Raw genomic sequence first — 18,384 nt, 5'->3', positions numbered from 1 at the left:
AATTCAAGCTATTATTTATCCCTTTTTCATTTGTTAAACCACAGACAAACCTACCAAAAAAATGACCTATTTTACTGTTAGTGGATTTAAAACATTTTTACATTATTTCAAAATAAAAACTTTAAAACATATAAAGTATTAAAAAAATATTTTTTCATAGTAAGACATACCTGTTATTTTTGTTCCTTCCTTGGTCTCAGAAGGCACTCCAACACCATACTCATTTTCTCCAGAGACCCGGAAGTAGTAAATGCCACCTTCTTGCAAACCAGTCACTTTGTAGGACAGGCGATGACAATTGTTTGTCACAGTGACCCATGCTTTTTTGCTAGCTTCTCGTTTTTCAATAACATAGTTCTTTACAGGTGCTCCGCCATCATTTTCAGGAACATCCCACGATAACACAGCAGATTCTTTAGTTATGTCTTTTGTTGCAATATTAGATGGTGGGCCAGGAGTATCAAGAACTTTGACAATTAAAGTCAATGTAGCAGTGTTCAGGATGTTTTGTAGTGTTAACGTGTATTTTCCAGAATCATTCCTTGTTGCTTTTTCAATAGTGAGAGATGTACAATTATCTGAAGTGTCAATGCTTGCTCGTACACGGAGATCCGTGTCTGGTTTGTTCCATGTTACATTTGGGACTGGTTTGCCTCTGAAAGGAACAGTCATTGTGAATGACCCACCAGCCCTTACAATTAAAGTCTTCCGCATTTCACTGTCAATATCAAAAGCAGGTTCTTCCTCTCCTTCTTTTGCCAGCTGAGGTTCTGAGACATCACTTGGTTCACTGACACCCATTTTGTTAATAGATTTCACTCTAAAAACATACTCAGAGCCTGATACTAATCCACTTATAGTATATTCTGTGCCTCTTAAATTCTGAATAGCAGTTGTCCAGTCAGTTTCATCAGTTTTCTTGTATTCAACAGTGTATCCTGTTACTGGGGCACCTCCATCAAACAGTGGCTTTGTCCAACCAATTGTGATATTTGACCTTGTAGAATCCATAATCTTAGGTTTAGATGGGGGTGATGGCAAGAAGATTGGATCTTCTGCTTTAATCAGTGGTGTGGTTTCACTTGGGAGACTGAGGCCAGCAGCATTTTCTGCATAAACCCGGAATTCATATTCACATCCTTCACGGAGACCAGATGATTTCACTCTTAAATCATAAACTGGCTTTTTGTTTACACGAATCCATCTTAGGCTGGTTTTCTCACGCCTTTCAATTACATAGCCAGAGATCTCACTGCCTCCATCAGACTCAGGTCTTGCCCAGCACAGAGTTATCGAATCTTTGCTTACACTGGTAATCTCTAAAGATGTAGGTGGACTTGGAACTGTAAATGGGTCTAGGGCTTTGACAGCAACACTTTCTAGAGGCTCACCAACACCGTATTTGTTAACTCCCATCACTCTGAAAATATACTCATTACCCTTTAGTAATTTTGTCACTTTACAGGATGTTGTTCTAAGCTCTCCTTCACAAAGTGTCCATGCAATTCTGCTGGTCTCACGTTTTTCCACAATATAATAATCAATATCTGCACCACCGTTTTCTTGAGGGGGTCCCCATGATAAATGGCACTTTTCAGCAGTAAGGCCTTTTATTTCTAATGGGCCTGCAGGTGGGCCAGGTCTGTCAAGTACTTTGCAATTAATTGCCAAAGATTTTGTTCCTGCAACATTTTGTAATGTTAGTACATACTGTCCTGAATCACTTCGGATACAGTCCTTAATGGTTATTGCAGTTGTATAATCTGTTGAGACTATTTCAACTCTAGCTTTTCCTTCAAGCTCCTTACCATCCTTTGTCCATGAAACCACTGGTATTGGCCGACCTGCAATATCAGCATTGACTTTAAACACTTCTCCAGCTTTCACAACTACAACATCCCTGAATTTGGCATCCATCATAATTCTTGGAGCCTCTACATCATCTTTTACGGTCACAGGTCCAGTTGATTCAGATGGCTGACTGAAGAGTCCAGCAGCATTCTTTGCAATCACACGGAATTCATATCGCTGGTCTTCTGTAAGTCCACCTACGTCAAAGTATGTTTCTTGCACATTAGTAAAATTACATTTTAGCCAGCGACCATCTGGTATCTCTCTGCGTTCAATAATATATCCTGTTACTTTAGCTCCACCATCATATTCTGGTTTAGTCCACTTCAGTGAGACAGATGTTCTTGTAATATTAATAACTTCTGGTTGACCGGGAGGATCACATGGATCTCTTGCAGCAACTGGTTCACATGATTTACTGCATTTGCCTATTCCAGCAATGTTTTCTGCATACACACGATATTCATATAGCAGTCCTTCATCAAGACCTGTAACTTTCATTTGTGTATCAGTTATAAGGCTCTTGTTGACTTTTGTCCAGAGAATGCTGCTTCTTTCCTTACGCTCCAAGTGATATCCTAGTACTACGCTACCTCCATCATTAACTGGTACCTGCCAAGTTACAATCATGAAAGCTTTAGTTGCGTGTGCCACGTGAGGAGTACCAGGTGGACCTGGAGGCTTAAATGGATACTCTGCTACAACAGAAGGAGAATTAGTGTAAGTGCTTTTCCCATAGCGGTTTTCTGCACAAATACGGAACTGATATTCAGATCCAGTGATGAGTCGAGATACTTTAATTGATGTTCTTGCAACTGCTGCAGATACTACCTCCCATGTTGTTGTGGTAGTGTCTCTCTTCTCCACAGTGTAATTGCTAATATGGCACCCACCATCATATTCTGGAGGTTTCCAAGACAATGTTACACTATCAGCACTAACTTCATCAATATGAACATCAGTTGGTGGCCCTGGTCTGTCAAGAACAACTACAGTTAAAGAAGCTGTTGTTGATCCTGCAGTATTTGAAAGATGTAATTCATAATGTCCCAAATCTTCATGTGAAGCTTCCTTGATGGACAGTGAAGTTGAAGTCTTTGATGTCTCAACATTTACCCTGGTTGTCTGTTTTAAGGGATTCCCATCCTTCTTCCAGCTAGCAGTTGGAAGAGGTCGCCCTCTGAATGGAATATCGATCTTAAGATCATCTCCAGCTTTCACAGTGAATGTGTTGAAAAGGAGCTCAACAGATGGCTGGATTTCAATATCTTTTGCAATGACCGGGACACCAAGTTCTCTTGGATCACTTTTTCCTTTTTCATTAACAGCAATCACTCTGAAACTGTACTCTTCTCCCATACTTAAGCCTGTTATTGTTGCTTCTAATGTTTTCACCTGCGTGCATGCACTCCATTTTACACTTCCTTTAGTTTGCATTTCTACTACATAACCAGTAATTTTACTGCCACCATCACTCTCTGGTTTTTCCCATTTAATTGAAACAGAGTTGCGAGTCACATCAACAAGCATGACCTTTGCAGGTGGAGAAGGTGGTTCAGACACCTTAATTGGGTCAGCTGTTTCTGCTGGTAAGCCAACCCCATATTCATTTACAGCTAGAACCCGGAAGTAATAACTACATCCTTCTTGTAGTTGAGTAATCTTGAAGGAATTCTTAGTGCAGTTGTTTGTAACTGTGGCATATGCCTTCCTTGTGGATTCTCGCTTTTCAACTACATAGTTGGTAATTTTAGCTCCACCGTCAATAAGTGGTGGTTCCCAGGCTAAAGTTACAAAATCTTTTTTCACTTCTCTGATTGTCAGGTTTATAGGTGCACTAGGTGTATCAAGCACTCTGACATTAACAAAAGCTGATTTTTTGCCACTGTTGTTCTCTAATGTAAGATTGTATCTACCACTATCAAATCTATTGACATTGTCAATGACCAGCATTGTATAGGAACTGGTAACTTCAATCTGAGCTCGCTCACTAATTGTTCCTTCTGCTTTCTCCCATTTAACTTCAGGTTCTGGTCTTCCTTTGATGGTGACAAATAGGCGTAATGTACCACTAGCACGTACAGTGACTACTTTTCTGAGATCTGCATCAAGTTCAATTTCAGGAGGTTCAATCTTGTCCTCTGCTAAGACTGCACCAGGTATAGCAGCAGGTTCTCCTACTCCTTCTGAGTTGATGGCACAGATTCGGAAGTTATATTCCTGGTTCTCTTTTAGTTTGGTCACGGTGAACTGTTTTGCTTGTAGGCCTGTTGGTGGGGTGCAGGTAGTCCATTCATCAGCGGCAGCTTCTTTTACTTCTACTACATATCCCTTAACAGGAGCACCACCATCATAAATAGGCTTACTCCAGGCAAGGGAAACTGATGACCTGGAAGTATCTGTAACCTTTGGATTGGTGGGTGGACCTGGGGGATATAATACATCACAAGCACGATAGAAAATGGATGGCTCACTGGGTTCCCCTACCCCTGCAGCATTTTCAGCAGAAACTCTAAATTCATAGAAATGTCCATCAGTAAGACCTGTTACTCTGAATCGCAAGTCTGTCAGCCTTTTCTTATTGCATTTGGTCCACCGGATACCATCTTTGTCTCTTTTTTCAAGTATGTAACCTTCAATTTCAGCTCCTCCATTGTCTTCTGGGCGACCCCATGTCACCACCATAGAATCTTTTGTGATTGCTGAAACTTCAGGTGTTGAAGGAGGACCAGGGGGTTTGTATGGATTACGAGCCACAATTGGTTCAGATTCCAAGGGCTCTCCAATTCCGTATTTATTCACAGCCATTACACGGAAGATGTACTCATTGCCAGGAAGGAGTCTGGTTACTTTGAGGTTAAGAGCCTGCACATCTGTTGCTACTTGTGTCCATGAAAGTCTGCTTGTCTCTCTCTTCTCAATGATATAATGTGAAATATTAGAACCACCATCCTGTAATGGTGGAGCCCATGACAAGTAGCATTTTTCTGCAGTGACACCTGTAACCTTCAAAGGTCCTTCTGGAGGTCCTGGTCTGTCAAGCACTTTTACAGTGATTGGTATAGATTTGGTGCCACCAACATTTTTGAGGTTAAGAGTATAGTGACCTCCATCTACTCTTATACAGTCTTTGACAGTGAGAGTTGTTTTCTGAATGGTAGATTTAATTTCCATTCTTGCAGTTGCTTCTTCAAGGTCTTTACCATCTTTTGACCATGAAATGTCAGGAATAGGTTTGCCATGGATATCAGCCTCAAGAACAAAGGTTTCTCCAGCACGAACAACAATGACATCTCTGTATTTAGGATCCAATGAAGCCCCTGGTGCTTCAATTTCATCTCTGGCAGTAATGGGCCCTGTACTTTCAGATGGTTCACTCAAGCAACCTGCTGCATTTCTTGCAATTACTCTAAATTCATATCGTTGGTTTTCAACAAGACCACTTACTGTAAATTCTGTTTCCAACACATTTGTAAAGCTGGCTTTCATCCAGCGACCATCTGGTAGTTCTTTCTTTTCTACAATATAACCAGTTATTTTGCTTCCACCATCATATTCTGGTTTTTTCCACTGCAGTGTAATACTACTTCTTGTAACAACAATGGCATCTGGGCGGCCAGGTGGGTCGCAAGGATCTCGGGCAACATACAGTTCTGATACTTTGCTGACTTTGCCAATGCCAACAATGTTTTCAGCAGAAACTCTGAACTCATATTCAAGACCTTCTTCAAGACCATCTGTTTTATATTTGGTGTCAGTAATGAGTGACTTGTTCTGTTTTGTCCAAAGAATGCTGTTCTTATCTTTACGCTCAAGATGGTAGCCAAGAACTTTGCTTCCTCCATCGTTAACTGGTTCATGCCACTGTACAATCATATGGTCTTTGGAAGTTGCTGTTACAAATGGGGTTCCAGGTGGTCCAGGCACCTTGTAGGGGTATTGCACAACAATTGGTTTAGAAGCCAAAGGAGAGCTCTTTCCATATCTATTTTCAGCAGTAATCCTGAACTGGTATTCAGTACCTGTTTTAAGCTTTGTTGCTTTGATAGTTGTTCTTGCAACAGTTGCTGACACAATGCTCCATGTGGTAGTGCTTGTGTCACGCTTTTCTACTATATAGTTGCTTATCTGACAGCCGCCAGTATAATCAGGTGGATCCCATGATAAAACAACAAAGTCTGCACTAACTTCGTCAAATCGGACAGGTCCTTGTGGTGGGCCAGGCTTTTCCAGTACAATTATGCTCAGATGCTCTGTTGCTGTACCTGCTGCATTTGTTGCTGTTACTGTATATTTACCAAAGTCTTCCTTGTTGCTTTCTTTAATATGTAAGATCGTTGATGTTGTTGTATCCTGAATATTTAATCTGGTTGTCTGTTTCAGTGGTTGCTCATCTTTTGTCCAAGTAATAGTAGGTTTGGGTCTACCTATAAATGGTACTTCTACTTTTAGATCTTCTCCAGCTTGTACACTGTATGTATTAAACATCAGTTTGAAACTTGGCTCAATTGTCAAGTCTTTAGCTATCACAGGAATTCCAAGTGCTCTAGGATCACTTTTTCCTTTTTCATTGTAGGCAATCACACGGAATTGATATTCCTGTCCTGGACTCAAACCAGACACCACTGCGTTGCATGTTTTGGACTCACTAACAACACTCCATTTTTCTGTTCCTTTAGGCAGCATTTCAACAATGTATCCCAAAATTCTGCTACCTCCATCATGTTCAGGTTTTTCCCATGTAAGTGATGCACTTCTCTGAGTCACATCAGTGAGTATTACTTTCCCAGGAGGCAGAGGTGGCTCTGAGGCTTTGACAGCATCCCTGGTTTCAATGGGAACACCAATTCCAAATTCATTTTCAGCCATAACTCTGAAGTAATAAATTGCTCCTTCTGTAAGATTTTCAACTTTAAAACTTGTCTTGCCACACTTAGCACTTACATTTGCAAATGCCTTCCTGGTTGACTCACGCTTGTCTATTACATAGTTCTTTACCTTGGCACCACCATCAATAATGGGTGGTTCCCAAGATAATACAGCAGAATCCTTCCTTATATCCTTTACCACTAAGTTTTGTGGTGGTCCTGGTGTGTCCAAGACTTTAACTGTAACAAATGCAGATTTAGAACCACTGCTGTTCTCCAACTTAAGAATATACTTGCCAGCATCATTTCTATCACAGTTGTCAATTGAAAGTTGTGTGAAATTTATGCCTTTATCAATCTGAACTTTTTCTGTGAATTCACCTTCTTCTCGGGACCATGCGATGTCTGGTGTTGGTCGTCCCCTGAATGGTATGTGAATCCTAGCAGACCCACCAGCTCTAACCACTATACCCTTCCTTAGCTCTGAATCAATATCAAGTTCTGGAGCTTCAAGTTTGTCTTCTGGTTTAATAGTGCCAGGAACTGATGCAGCCTCTCCTACACCAATCTTGTTGAGAGCACACACTCGTAATTTGTATTCTTGATGTTCAGTAAGCTTTTTGATTTCAAATCGAGTGGCACGTATGCCTGTTTGTGGTGTAACAAGTGACCATTCATCTTCATCTGCCTTACAGATTTCTACAAGGTATCCCTGGATTTCACAACCGCCATCATAAATAGGTTTACTCCAGCCAAGTAGAACTGAACTTTTGGTGGTATCCACAACATGGGTATTTGTTGGAGGGCCAGGCTTGAACATCGGGTCACAAGCTTTAAAGTAAGGAGAAACTTGGCTTGGTTCACCCACTCCAGCAGCATTTTCAGCAGAAACTCTAAATTCATATTCATGATCCTCTGTTAATCCTGTAACTCTTAATCGCAAATCTGTAATTCGCCGTTTATTGCATTTTATCCATCTGATGCCTGCTCGGTCTCTCTTTTCTACAATGTAACCTACGATTTCACTACCACCATCACTATCCGGACGGGTCCAGCAGACAGTCATAGAATCCTTTGTGATGTTGGTAATTTCCAAGGCCTTTGGTGGTCCAGGAACCACAAATGGATTTTTCATCATCACTGGCACAGATTCTAATGGCTCCCCAACCCCATATTTGTTAACTGCCATAATACGGAAGACATACTCATTTCCTTCCAAGAGTTTTGTTACTTTCAGCATTGTAGGTAAAACCTCTGAAGCAACCACAGTCCATGCCAAACGACTAGTTTCTCTCTTCTCTACAATATAATGAGAAATATCACTGCCACCATCATGAAGAGGAGGAGCCCACGCCAATGCACATTTTTCAGCTGTGACTCCTGTCACTTGGACTGGACCCTCTGGAGGTCCTGGCCTGTCCAGGACTTTTACGTTTACTGTTACTGTCTTTGTTCCAGCAACATTAGAGGCTTCTAAAATGTACTGTCCACCATCAACTCTAATGGCATCTTTTACAACTATTAATGCACTGAAATCTGTGTTCTTTATTTCACATCTAGAAGTTTCCTCAAGCTCTTTATCTCCTTTGTACCACTTAATGGTTGGTAGTGGTTTTCCGTGAACATCAGCCTCAAGTCTGAATGTTTCACCAGCATTTACAACAATTGTGTCTTTGTACTTTGGATCCATTGAAATTCGTGGAAGTTCAACTTCATCCCTTGCTGTTATTGGACCTGTACTGTCAGAAGGTTTGCTTATTGCACCTGCAGCATTCTTTGCAATTATTCTAAATTCATATCTTTGGTCTTCAGTAAGCCCTGTTACAGTGAACTGAGTTTCAATGATATTTGTGAAGCTGGCTTTCATCCAGCGACCATCTGGTAAGTCACGTTTCTCTACAATATAACCAGTAATCTTACTTCCACCATCATATTCTGGTTTGGTCCATTGTAGAGTAATAGAGCTTCTTTTTATTATTATAGCTTCTGGGCGACCTGGAGGATCACATGGATCACGAGCTACATAGCACTCAGAAACTTTACTTGTTCTGCCTACACCAACAATATTTTCTGCAGAAACTCGAAATTCATATTCAATTCCTTCTTCGAGGTTATTTGTCTTAAAACTTGTGTCCTGAATAATAGTCTTGTTCACTTTAGTCCATAAAATGCTGTTTTTCTCCTTTCTCTCAAGATGATAGCCCAACACTCTACTGCCACCATCATTTACTGGTTCATGCCACTGTACAACCATGGAGTCTTTTGTAACCATTGTCACAAATGGTGTGCCAGGAGGTCCTGGTTCCTTGTAGGGGTACTGCGCTACAACTGGTGCAGATTCCAATGCAAAACTCTGCCCATACCTGTTCTCAGCAAATATTCTGAACTGGTATTCTGAACCAGTTTTCAGTTTAGTCACTTTCAGTGTAGTTCTTGCAACAGTAGCTGAAACTGTTTCCCATACAGTGGTTGTTGTATCTCTCTTGTGAACAACATAGTTGGTGATTTGGCAGCCTCCTGTGTATGCTGGGGGATTCCATGATAGGGTAATACTTTCTGCACTTATTTCATCAAACTTCACAGGCCCTACTGGAGGGTCAGGTTTGTCTAGAGTTATAATGTCAATAGAGGCAGACTTTTGCCCAACAACATTAGCCACAGTGATTTCATAAGTACCACTGTCCTCTTTGCTAGTTTCCTTAAGATTCAGTATAGTGAGATCAGCTGAATCGCTTACATTGATTCTTGTTGTCTGCCTTAATGGCTGGCCATCTTTTACCCAGGTAACAGTTGGTTTAGGTCGACCTGCAATTGGTATTTCTACTTTCAGATCTTGTCCCACTTGAACACTGTAACTGTGAAAAGCAGGTCTAACATCAGGTTCAATCACTAGGTCTTTGGCAACTATTGGAACTGCAAGTGCTCTAGGATCACTCTTACCCTTTTCATTTACAGCCATTACTCTAAAAAGATATTCTTCCCCTTGAGTTAGGTTAGTAATAACTGCTTCAAGTGTTTTTACACGAGCACACTCTGACCACTTCTCACTACCCTTTGCTTGCATTTCAACAATGTATTGTATGATTTTGCTACCACCATCATGTTCAGGTTTTGCCCAGCTTAGTGAGACACTGTTTCTTGTGACATCATCCACTGTTATTTTCCCAGGAGGCTGTGGAACTTCAGCAACTTTAATTGGGTCACTGGTTTCTGCAGGGAGGCCAATTCCATATTCATTCTCAGCAGAAATTCTAAAGAAGTAATAGCAGCCCTCCTGAAGTTGGTCTACTTTCCATGAAGTCTTGTGGCAGTTGGTTACAACAGCTGCATACGCCTTTCTTGTTGCTTCACGCTTTTCAATAATGAAATTCTTTATTTTTGCTCCACCATCCAAGAGAGGAGGCTCCCATGAAAGTGAAACAGAGTCTTTAGTGATCTCTCTGATCTTTAAATTAACAGGTGCACTCGGGGTATCCAGTACTCTTACGCTGACAAAGGCAGACTTTGTTCCACTGCTGTTTTCCAAGGTCAGAGTATACTTTCCAGTATCAAATCTGTTAACATTGTCTAGAACAAGGGAAGTAAAGCTGCTAGTGGTATCAATAACAGCTGCTTCTCTGATGTCACCATCCACTTTACCCCATTTTACTTCAGGTGTTGGACGACCTCTGATGGGAACAAACAATCTTAAGGAACCTCCTGCCCTCACATTTACAACCTTCCTTAATTCCATGTCAAGGTCAAGGTCTGGTGCCTCCATCTTTTCTTCTACAATAACAGAACCAGGAACATCTGCATGCTCTCCAACTCCTGCTTTATTAACTGCACATATGCGGAATTTGTACTCATGTTTTTCCACTAATTTTTCTACTTCCATGTGAGTATTCTTAATTCCAGTTGCAGGAGTACAAATTTTCCATTCATCATCACTTACATCACATTTTTCCACAATGTATCCCTGAATTTCAGAGCCACCATCATAGATAGGTTTACCCCACGAAAGGAAAACTGAAGATCTTGTAACATCCACAACTTTAGGATTATTGGGTGGACCTGGCTTGTAAATAGGATCGCATGCTTTGTAGTAAGTGGAAGGTGGGCTTGGTTCACTAAGACCAGCAGCATTTTCAGCTGAAACTCTGTACTCATAATCGTGATTTTCTATAAGACCAGTCACTCTGTATCGTAGTTCACTGATCAGGCGTTTGTTACATCTTGTCCAGCGAATACCTTCCTTATCTCGTTTTTCAAGAACGTAACCTAGGATTTCACTACCACCATCTGAGGCTGGCCTTTCCCATACAACTATCATAGAATCCTTGGTAATGGCTGTGACTTCTGGTGCCTTTGGTGGAAGTGGCACTGAAAATGGGTTCTTTGCGAGTACTGGTTCAGATTCAAGGGGTTCACCAACACCATATTTATTTACTGCCATGATGCGGAAAACATACTCATTTCCTTCTAAAAGTTTTGTAACTTTGCAATTTAGGGTTTGCACATTTGAGTCAACGACAGTCCACACCAAGCGACTGGTTTCCCTTTTTTCTACAACGTAGTGTGAAATTTCACTACCACCATCCTGTAGTGGTGGTTTCCATGACAATGTGCATTTTTCAGCAGTAACACCGGTAATCTCAACAGGTCCTTCTGGTGGTCCAGGTCTATCAAGGACTTTGACGTTAACAGGAACCTTCTTTTCACCTGCAACGTTCTTTGCCAGTAGGACATACTGACCACTGTCAACTCTTGTGGCTTCCTTCACACTAAGGCTTGTTGCGAAATCGGTGCTTTTTATTTCCATGTGAGCAGTGCTTGTCAGCTCATGATCGCCTTTTAACCACTGAATGGAAGGTATTGGTTTGCCATGAACATCAGCATCAAGCTTGAATGACTCACCAGCGTTCACTACAATAGTGTCTTTGTATTTTGGATCCATACTTATATGGGGTGGTTCTACTTCATCTCTTGCTGTAATTGCCCCTGAGCTCTCAGACGGTTCACTGAAAACACCTGCAGCATTTCGTGCTATAACACGGAACTCATATCTCTGGTTTTCGACTAGACCAGTTACTTCAAATTGAGTATCAATGACATTTGTAAAACTTGCTTTCATCCAACGGCCATCAGGTAATTCCTTCTTTTCAACAACATAGCCTGTGATCTTACTTCCACCATCATATATAGGTTTCTTCCACTGAAGTGTTACTGAGCTTCTTGTGACAATTACAGGTTCTGGACGACCTGGAGGGTCACATGGATCACGTGCAGTATAGCATTCAGATCCTCTACTTGCCTTTCCAATTCCCACTATGTTTTCTGCATAGACTCTGAACTCATATTCAAGACCTTCCTCAAGACCAGTTGTCTTAAATTTGGTATCTGGAATAGGTGTTTTATTCAGTTTAGCCCACAGAATGCTGTTTCTTTCTTTACACTCCAAATGATACCCAATGATCCTGCTACCACCATCATTGACTGGTTCATTCCATTGTACCACCATGCTGTCTTTTGAGATATTTGTTACAAAAGGTGTTCCAGGTGGACCAGGAACTTTAAATGGGTATTGGGCTATGATTGACTCTGAAGTGAGATATGTACTCTTCCCATATCTGTTTTCAGCTGCGATTCTGAACTGATATTCACAGCCAGTCTTTAAACGACATGCTTTTATAGTTGTTCTTGCAACTGTAGCTGACACAATGTGCCAAGTTGTGGTAGAAGTGTCTCTTCTCTCTACAATGTAATTATTGATAGAGCTACCACCATCATACTTGGGTGGTTCCCAGGAAATGGTAATACTATCTGCTGTTACTTCATCTACTTTTACTGGTCCAGTTGGAGGTCCTGGTTTGTCAAGGACAACAATATTTAGGGTCTCAGTTGCTTCACCAGCAGAGTTTGTAAGTTTAACTAAATATGTCCCCACATCTTCTCTGCAGGCTTCTTTTATTGTTAACACTGTGTTGTTTTCTGAACTTTCTGCATTTACTCTTGTAGTCTGCTTCAATGCCACATTGTCTTTATGCCAAAGCACTGCTGGTTTGGGTCGACCAACAAAAGGAACATCAACCTTTAAGTCCTCTCCTGCTAGAACACTGAAAGTGGTAAATAGTAGTTTGAAAGCTGGTGGAATTACAAGATCTTTTGCAACAACTGGTATACCCAGCTGGCGAGGATCACTGATACCTTTCTCATTCTGAGCTGAAACACGGAAGGTGTATTCTTCACCTTGGATCAGTCCTGTGATGGTGGCTTCAGTAACTTTTACTGTAGCACAGGTTGACCACTTTTCACTGCCTTTGCTTTGCATTTCTACAATGTAGCCCAGAATTCTGCTACCACCATCATGTTCAGGTTTTTCCCAAGATAAGGATACGCTATTTCTCGTCACATCCAACAAAGTTATTTTCCCTGGTGGAAGTGGTCTTTCTGATACTTTCACGGATTCTGAAGTTTCAACTGGAAGGCCTATTCCATACTCATTTTCAGCTAGGACTCTGAAGTAGTAGTTGCAGCCTTCTTGCAGTGAATCAACTTTCCAGCTGGTCTTGTGGCAATTGGCATTAACAGTTGAATAAGCTTTTCTTGTCGATTCACGCTTTTCAACAATGTAATTTTTTATTTTAGAGCCACCATCTATAAGAGGAGGTTCCCATGTGAGTGTAACCGAAGATTTCGTAACTTCTTTTATTTTCAAATCTTGAGGTGCTCCTGGGGTATCAAGAACTCTGACATTCACAAATGCTGACTTACTACCTGAGCTGTTTTCAACTGTCAGTATGTATTTGCCACTATCAAATCTATTTACATTTTCAATGATAAGTAAAGTATAAGAGCTTGTTGATTCAATGCTAGCTCTATCCAAAGATTCCCCATGTTCTCTTGTCCATTTTACTTCAGGTGCTGGTCTTCCCTTAATTGGGACAAAGAGCCTTAGAGTACAGCAGGCTCTAATAGTGACAACTTTACGTAGTTCTGCATCAAGTTCAATCTCTGGAGGTAGCATTCTTTCTTCAGCTTTTGGAGTCCCAGGAACAAGAGCGGGTTCTCCAAGACCTTCAGAATTCATAGCATATATTCTTATTTTATACTCTTGATTTTCTTTCAGATCAGTGATGGTAAACGAAGTGGCCTTTAGACCTATTGGTGGAGTTACAATCTTCCACTCATCTTCTTCAGGTAGTGCAATCTCAACCATGTAACCTGTGATCTCTGAACCACCATCATATATTGGTTTGTTCCATGCTATTGTAATTGAGGACTTGCTGCTATCCAAAACACGAGGATTACCTGGGGGACCAGGCTTAAATACAGTATCACAAGCTTTATAGAATGGACTGGTTGGGCTTGGCTCACTGACTCCAGCAGCATTTTCAGCCATGACTCTGTATTCATATTCGTGGCCTTCTGTTAGTCCAGACACTTTATAACGTAAGTCAGTAACAACCCTTTTGTTACATTTCACCCACCGTAGACCAGCCCTGTCTCGACGTTCCACAATATAGTTAGTTATTGGGCTCCCACCATCAGAATCAGGATGGCCCCAACAGACAACCATGGAATCTTTTGTAATTGCTGTAACTTCAGGTGTTTTAGGTGGATCAGGTGGCACATATGGATTTACTGCAAGAACAGGTTCTGATTCTAGAGGCTCGCCAACTCCATACTTGTTAACAGCCATAACTCGGAACACGTACTCATTGCCCTTCAGCAGCTTAGTAACCTTCAGTTTAGTCACTGCAACTTCTGTGGCTACAGCTGTCCATGCCAATCTACTGGTTTCTCGTTTTTCAACCACATAATGGTCAATCTTTGCTCCTCCGTCATCCAGTGGGGGTAGCCATGACAGCACACACTTTTCTGCAGTAACTTCAGACACAGCCAAAGGCCCTTCTGGGGGACCAGGTCTATCAAGAACTTTAACATTGAAGATATGCTTGGCAAAGCCACCAGGATTTGTTGCAGTAAGTGTATAAGCACCACCGTCTCTTCTTGAGGAATCCTTATTGATAAGTACAGTAGAGAAATCTGCCATTTTTATTTCTAATTTTGCTGTGTCTTCAAGTTCTTTTTCTCCCTTTGTCCATGTCATAGTTGGTGGAGGGCGACCTGAAACATCAGCCTCAAGTCTGAAAAGTTCACCTGCTTTCAGCACTATAGTGTCTTTGTATTTAGCATCCACTTTTATCCTTGGTGCTTCAATGTCATCTCTACAAGTGATTGCATCTGATGGCTCAGAGGGCTGACTAACAGCTCCACCAGCATTCCTAGCAATCACACGGAATTCATAGGCAGCATCTTCTGTCAAACCACTTACAGTGAATTCAGTCTCTAGTATATTGCTGAAATTAGCCTTGAGCCAACGGCCATTAGGAAGGTCTCTTTTTTCAACGGTATAGCCAGTTATCTTAAAACCTCCATTATATTCCGGTTTAGTCCACTTCAGTGTAACTGCATGTCTTGTAATGTTCAGAGGTATTGGCTTACCAGGTGGATCTATTGGGTCCAGGGCAAACACAGGCTCAGATGGCTTGCTTGGCTTACTCTTCCCAGCTAGATTTTCTGCTATAACACGGAATTCATATGCAATGCCATCGGTAAGTCCAGATGATTTAAAGATATTGCCTGATACCAGCATTTTACTTACAGTCTGCCAAAGAATGCTGTTTCTCTCTTTTCTTTCAACATGATATCCCAGTATAGGGCTTCCACCATCAGTAACTGGCTCATTCCAGCTAATGGTCATAGTTTCTTTGGTGACTGCTATCACCTGAGGAGTGCCAGGAGGCCCAGGTACCTTAAATGGGTAGTTGGCAACTACAGACCCTGAAGTAATGGCTGGACCAATTCCATATCTGTTTTGAGCTCTAACACGGAACTGATATTCAACTCCAGTAGTAAGACGAACAGCTTTAAATGTAGTACGTATCACTGTAGTTGCCAATTCAGTCCACGTGGTACTGTCAGTTTGACGCATTTCTACAACATAGTTACTTATTGGTACACCACCGTCATTCAAAGGAGGCTCCCATGAGAATGTTAGGAAATCAGATGAAATTTCATCAAATTTGATTGGTCCAGTAGGAGGCCCAGGTATGTCATGAACCTGAACTGTGATTACTTCACTAACTTCTCCAACAATATTTTTGGCTGACAGTGGGTATTGACCACTATCACTTCGAATACATTCATTGATGGTTAGTATGGTTGCAGTTGCAGTATTTTCATAATTTACTCTTTGTGTTTGCTTAAGTATCTGGTCTTCTTTCTTCCAGGTCACAGTAGGCCTTGGACGACCAAGTACGGGGATTTCAATCTTGATATTGTCACCAGCTTTGGCAATGACTGTTTTCTGGTAGATAGCACGGAGGTCAAACTCTGGGAGCATAGTTTGCTCCTTGATAATAACTGGTCTGCTTTCTCTTGGGGCACTTCTTCCAGCGCTGTTAACTGCCATAACCTGGAAAGTATACTCTTCATCTTCAGTTAGATTCTTTACTACGCAGTCCAGTGTTTTTACAGTGGTGATGTGTGCCCACTGGTTGGTTCCTTTTCTCTGTGCTTCAATTACATACCCAGTGATCTTGCTGCCACCATCGTGTTCTGGTTTCGGCCAAGCTAGGCTAACTGAGTTCCGTGTTACATCCATAATATTAAGGCTCTCAGGTGGGGACGGTGCCTCAGAAGCTTTCACTGGTTCTGCAGTTTCAGCTGGTTCACCAATACCATACTCATTTTCAGCCAGTACTCTGAAATAGTATTCACATCCCTCAGCCAAATTAGAAATCCTGAAGGAACACTTCTGGCAGTTGGTTGTGACTGTTGAATATGCCTTCCGGGTTGATTCACGTTTCTCAACAATATAGTTTGTTATACGGGAACCTCCATCTACCAGAGGCATATCCCATTGGAGAGTGATGCTGTCCTTGGTTATTTCTCTAGGCTTAAGGTTTATTGGTGGACCTGGTGTATCCAAAACTTTTACATTTACAAAGCCAGTCTTCTTACCAGCAGCATTTTCAAGAGTCATTACGTATTTTCCTGCATCATATTTAGTGCACTCTGTGACAATCAACAGTGTAAAGGAGTCGGTATTCTCAATACTGGCACGTCCTTTGAGTGAAACATCATCTTTTGTCCATGTAACTTCTGGAGTTGGACGCCCTTTAATTGGTACAAAAATCCGAATAGTTAATCCAGCTCTAACAACAAGAGTTCTTCTTAGCTCAGCATCTAATTCAAAGTCAGGAATCTCTTCTCGGTCTTTGATTTCCACACTTGGAATTATTGCTGGTTCACCGACACCTGCAGCATTCATGGCAGAGATTCTGAAATTGTATTTGGCTCCTGTCTGCAGATGAGCTACAACAAACTGAGTGATTCTTAAAGCAGTCCCTATAGTGTCTTTTACCCATTCTTCTTCTCCTTCCTTTTGATGCTCTACTATATAGCCAGTGATGTCAAGACCACCATCATAGTGAGGCTTGCCCCAGGCTAAAGATGCACTTGTCTTTGTAGTATCAGTCACTCTTGGATTTGCAGGTGGACCTGGTGGGTCTGAAAAGCAAGGAAAAGATAAAACATTACATCACAGAGGAGGCCATTCTTATGCTCTCTGAATGTGCTCCCCACCTATCCCACCCACCCCCAAAAAAGAAAAGGCATGATACTAACATGCAACATCTTTGCATAGGACTGAGTTTGAAGTGTCACTTGGTGGTCCAACTCCTGCTCTGTTTTCTGCACTGACACGGAATTCATATTCATTTCCTTCCAGAAGACCAGTTACTTTGCATCTAAGATCTGAAACTGGTTTCTTTGTTGCTCTAACCCATCTTAAACCTTTCTTTTCTCTCCGCTCCACATGGTAACCTGTGATTTCACTTCCACCATCATCAGCTGGCCTTTTCCAGGTAACTGTGGCAGTATTTTTAGTCACATTTGTTACTTCTGGTTTACCAGGAGGGCCTGGAGGACCTGTTAAGGAAGAAAAATTACAATTAAAACAAAAATCAAGTCTTTAGAGATTAATAAAAACTCACTGGAACCTCTTAGCTTGTTCTACTTACCAAATCTATCCACCATTTTAACTGGTTCTGATTGTACTGGTTCACCCTTGCCATACTGATTTACTGCTGAGACACGGAAAACATATTCATTTCCTTGAATGAGCTTGGTAACAACATGCCTACAGGTTTCAATATTTTCAGCAACCAATGTCCAGAGCAGTCGACTAGTTTCTCTCTTTTCGAGAACATATGATTTGACTGGTGATCCACCATCTTCTGCAGGAGGTGACCATGTAAGAGTTGCTTTTTCTGCTGAAACATTGCTGATCTCAATAGGCCCTGGCGGTCCTGGTATATCTAAAACTTTCACTTGTACACTCTCCTGCTTAGTGCCAAAAGGATTGGTTGCAGTGATTGTGTATTCTCCAGAATCTTTTCTGGCTGCATATTTGACAGTTAGAGTAGAAGAAGTTGGTTTGGTTTCAATGTGCACAAGCTCTGAAGGTCTAAAATCTTTTCCAGCTTTTGACCACGCTGAAGTTGGAGGTGGTTTGCCACGGATACTAATAGCAGACAGTGTAATGGTGTCTCCTGCTTTTACTGTTAAACCTTCTTTCAAAGGAGGATCCAGAACAATGGTTGGTGCCTCTGTCAAA

At 41.4% G+C, this 18,384-nt stretch overlaps 1 protein-coding gene across 1 annotated transcript in view; it reads right to left on the bottom strand.

The window, feature by feature from the left end:
- Positions 1 to 18,384, bottom strand: part of TTN (titin) — a 241,352-nt gene that overhangs the window by 28,591 nt on the left and 194,377 nt on the right. The window contains exons 264-266 of the mRNA XM_018071672.2: positions 17,789 to 18,376; positions 17,394 to 17,696; positions 171 to 17,276 (exon numbers count right to left, since the gene is read on the bottom strand). Of these exons, the coding sequence (XP_017927161.2) occupies positions 171 to 17,276; positions 17,394 to 17,696; positions 17,789 to 18,376 (17,997 nt within the window). The remainder of the gene's footprint in view (positions 1 to 170; positions 17,277 to 17,393; positions 17,697 to 17,788; positions 18,377 to 18,384) is intronic.

This window comes from Manacus vitellinus, unplaced genomic scaffold (assembly GCF_001715985.3).
Source record: "Manacus vitellinus isolate BGI_N305 unplaced genomic scaffold, ASM171598v3 scaffold_20_pilon, whole genome shotgun sequence".
Lineage (NCBI taxonomy): Eukaryota > Metazoa > Chordata > Aves > Passeriformes > Pipridae > Manacus > Manacus vitellinus.
Note: the sequence above shows the minus strand (reverse complement) of the source record. Positions and strands in the feature narration are given on the sequence as shown.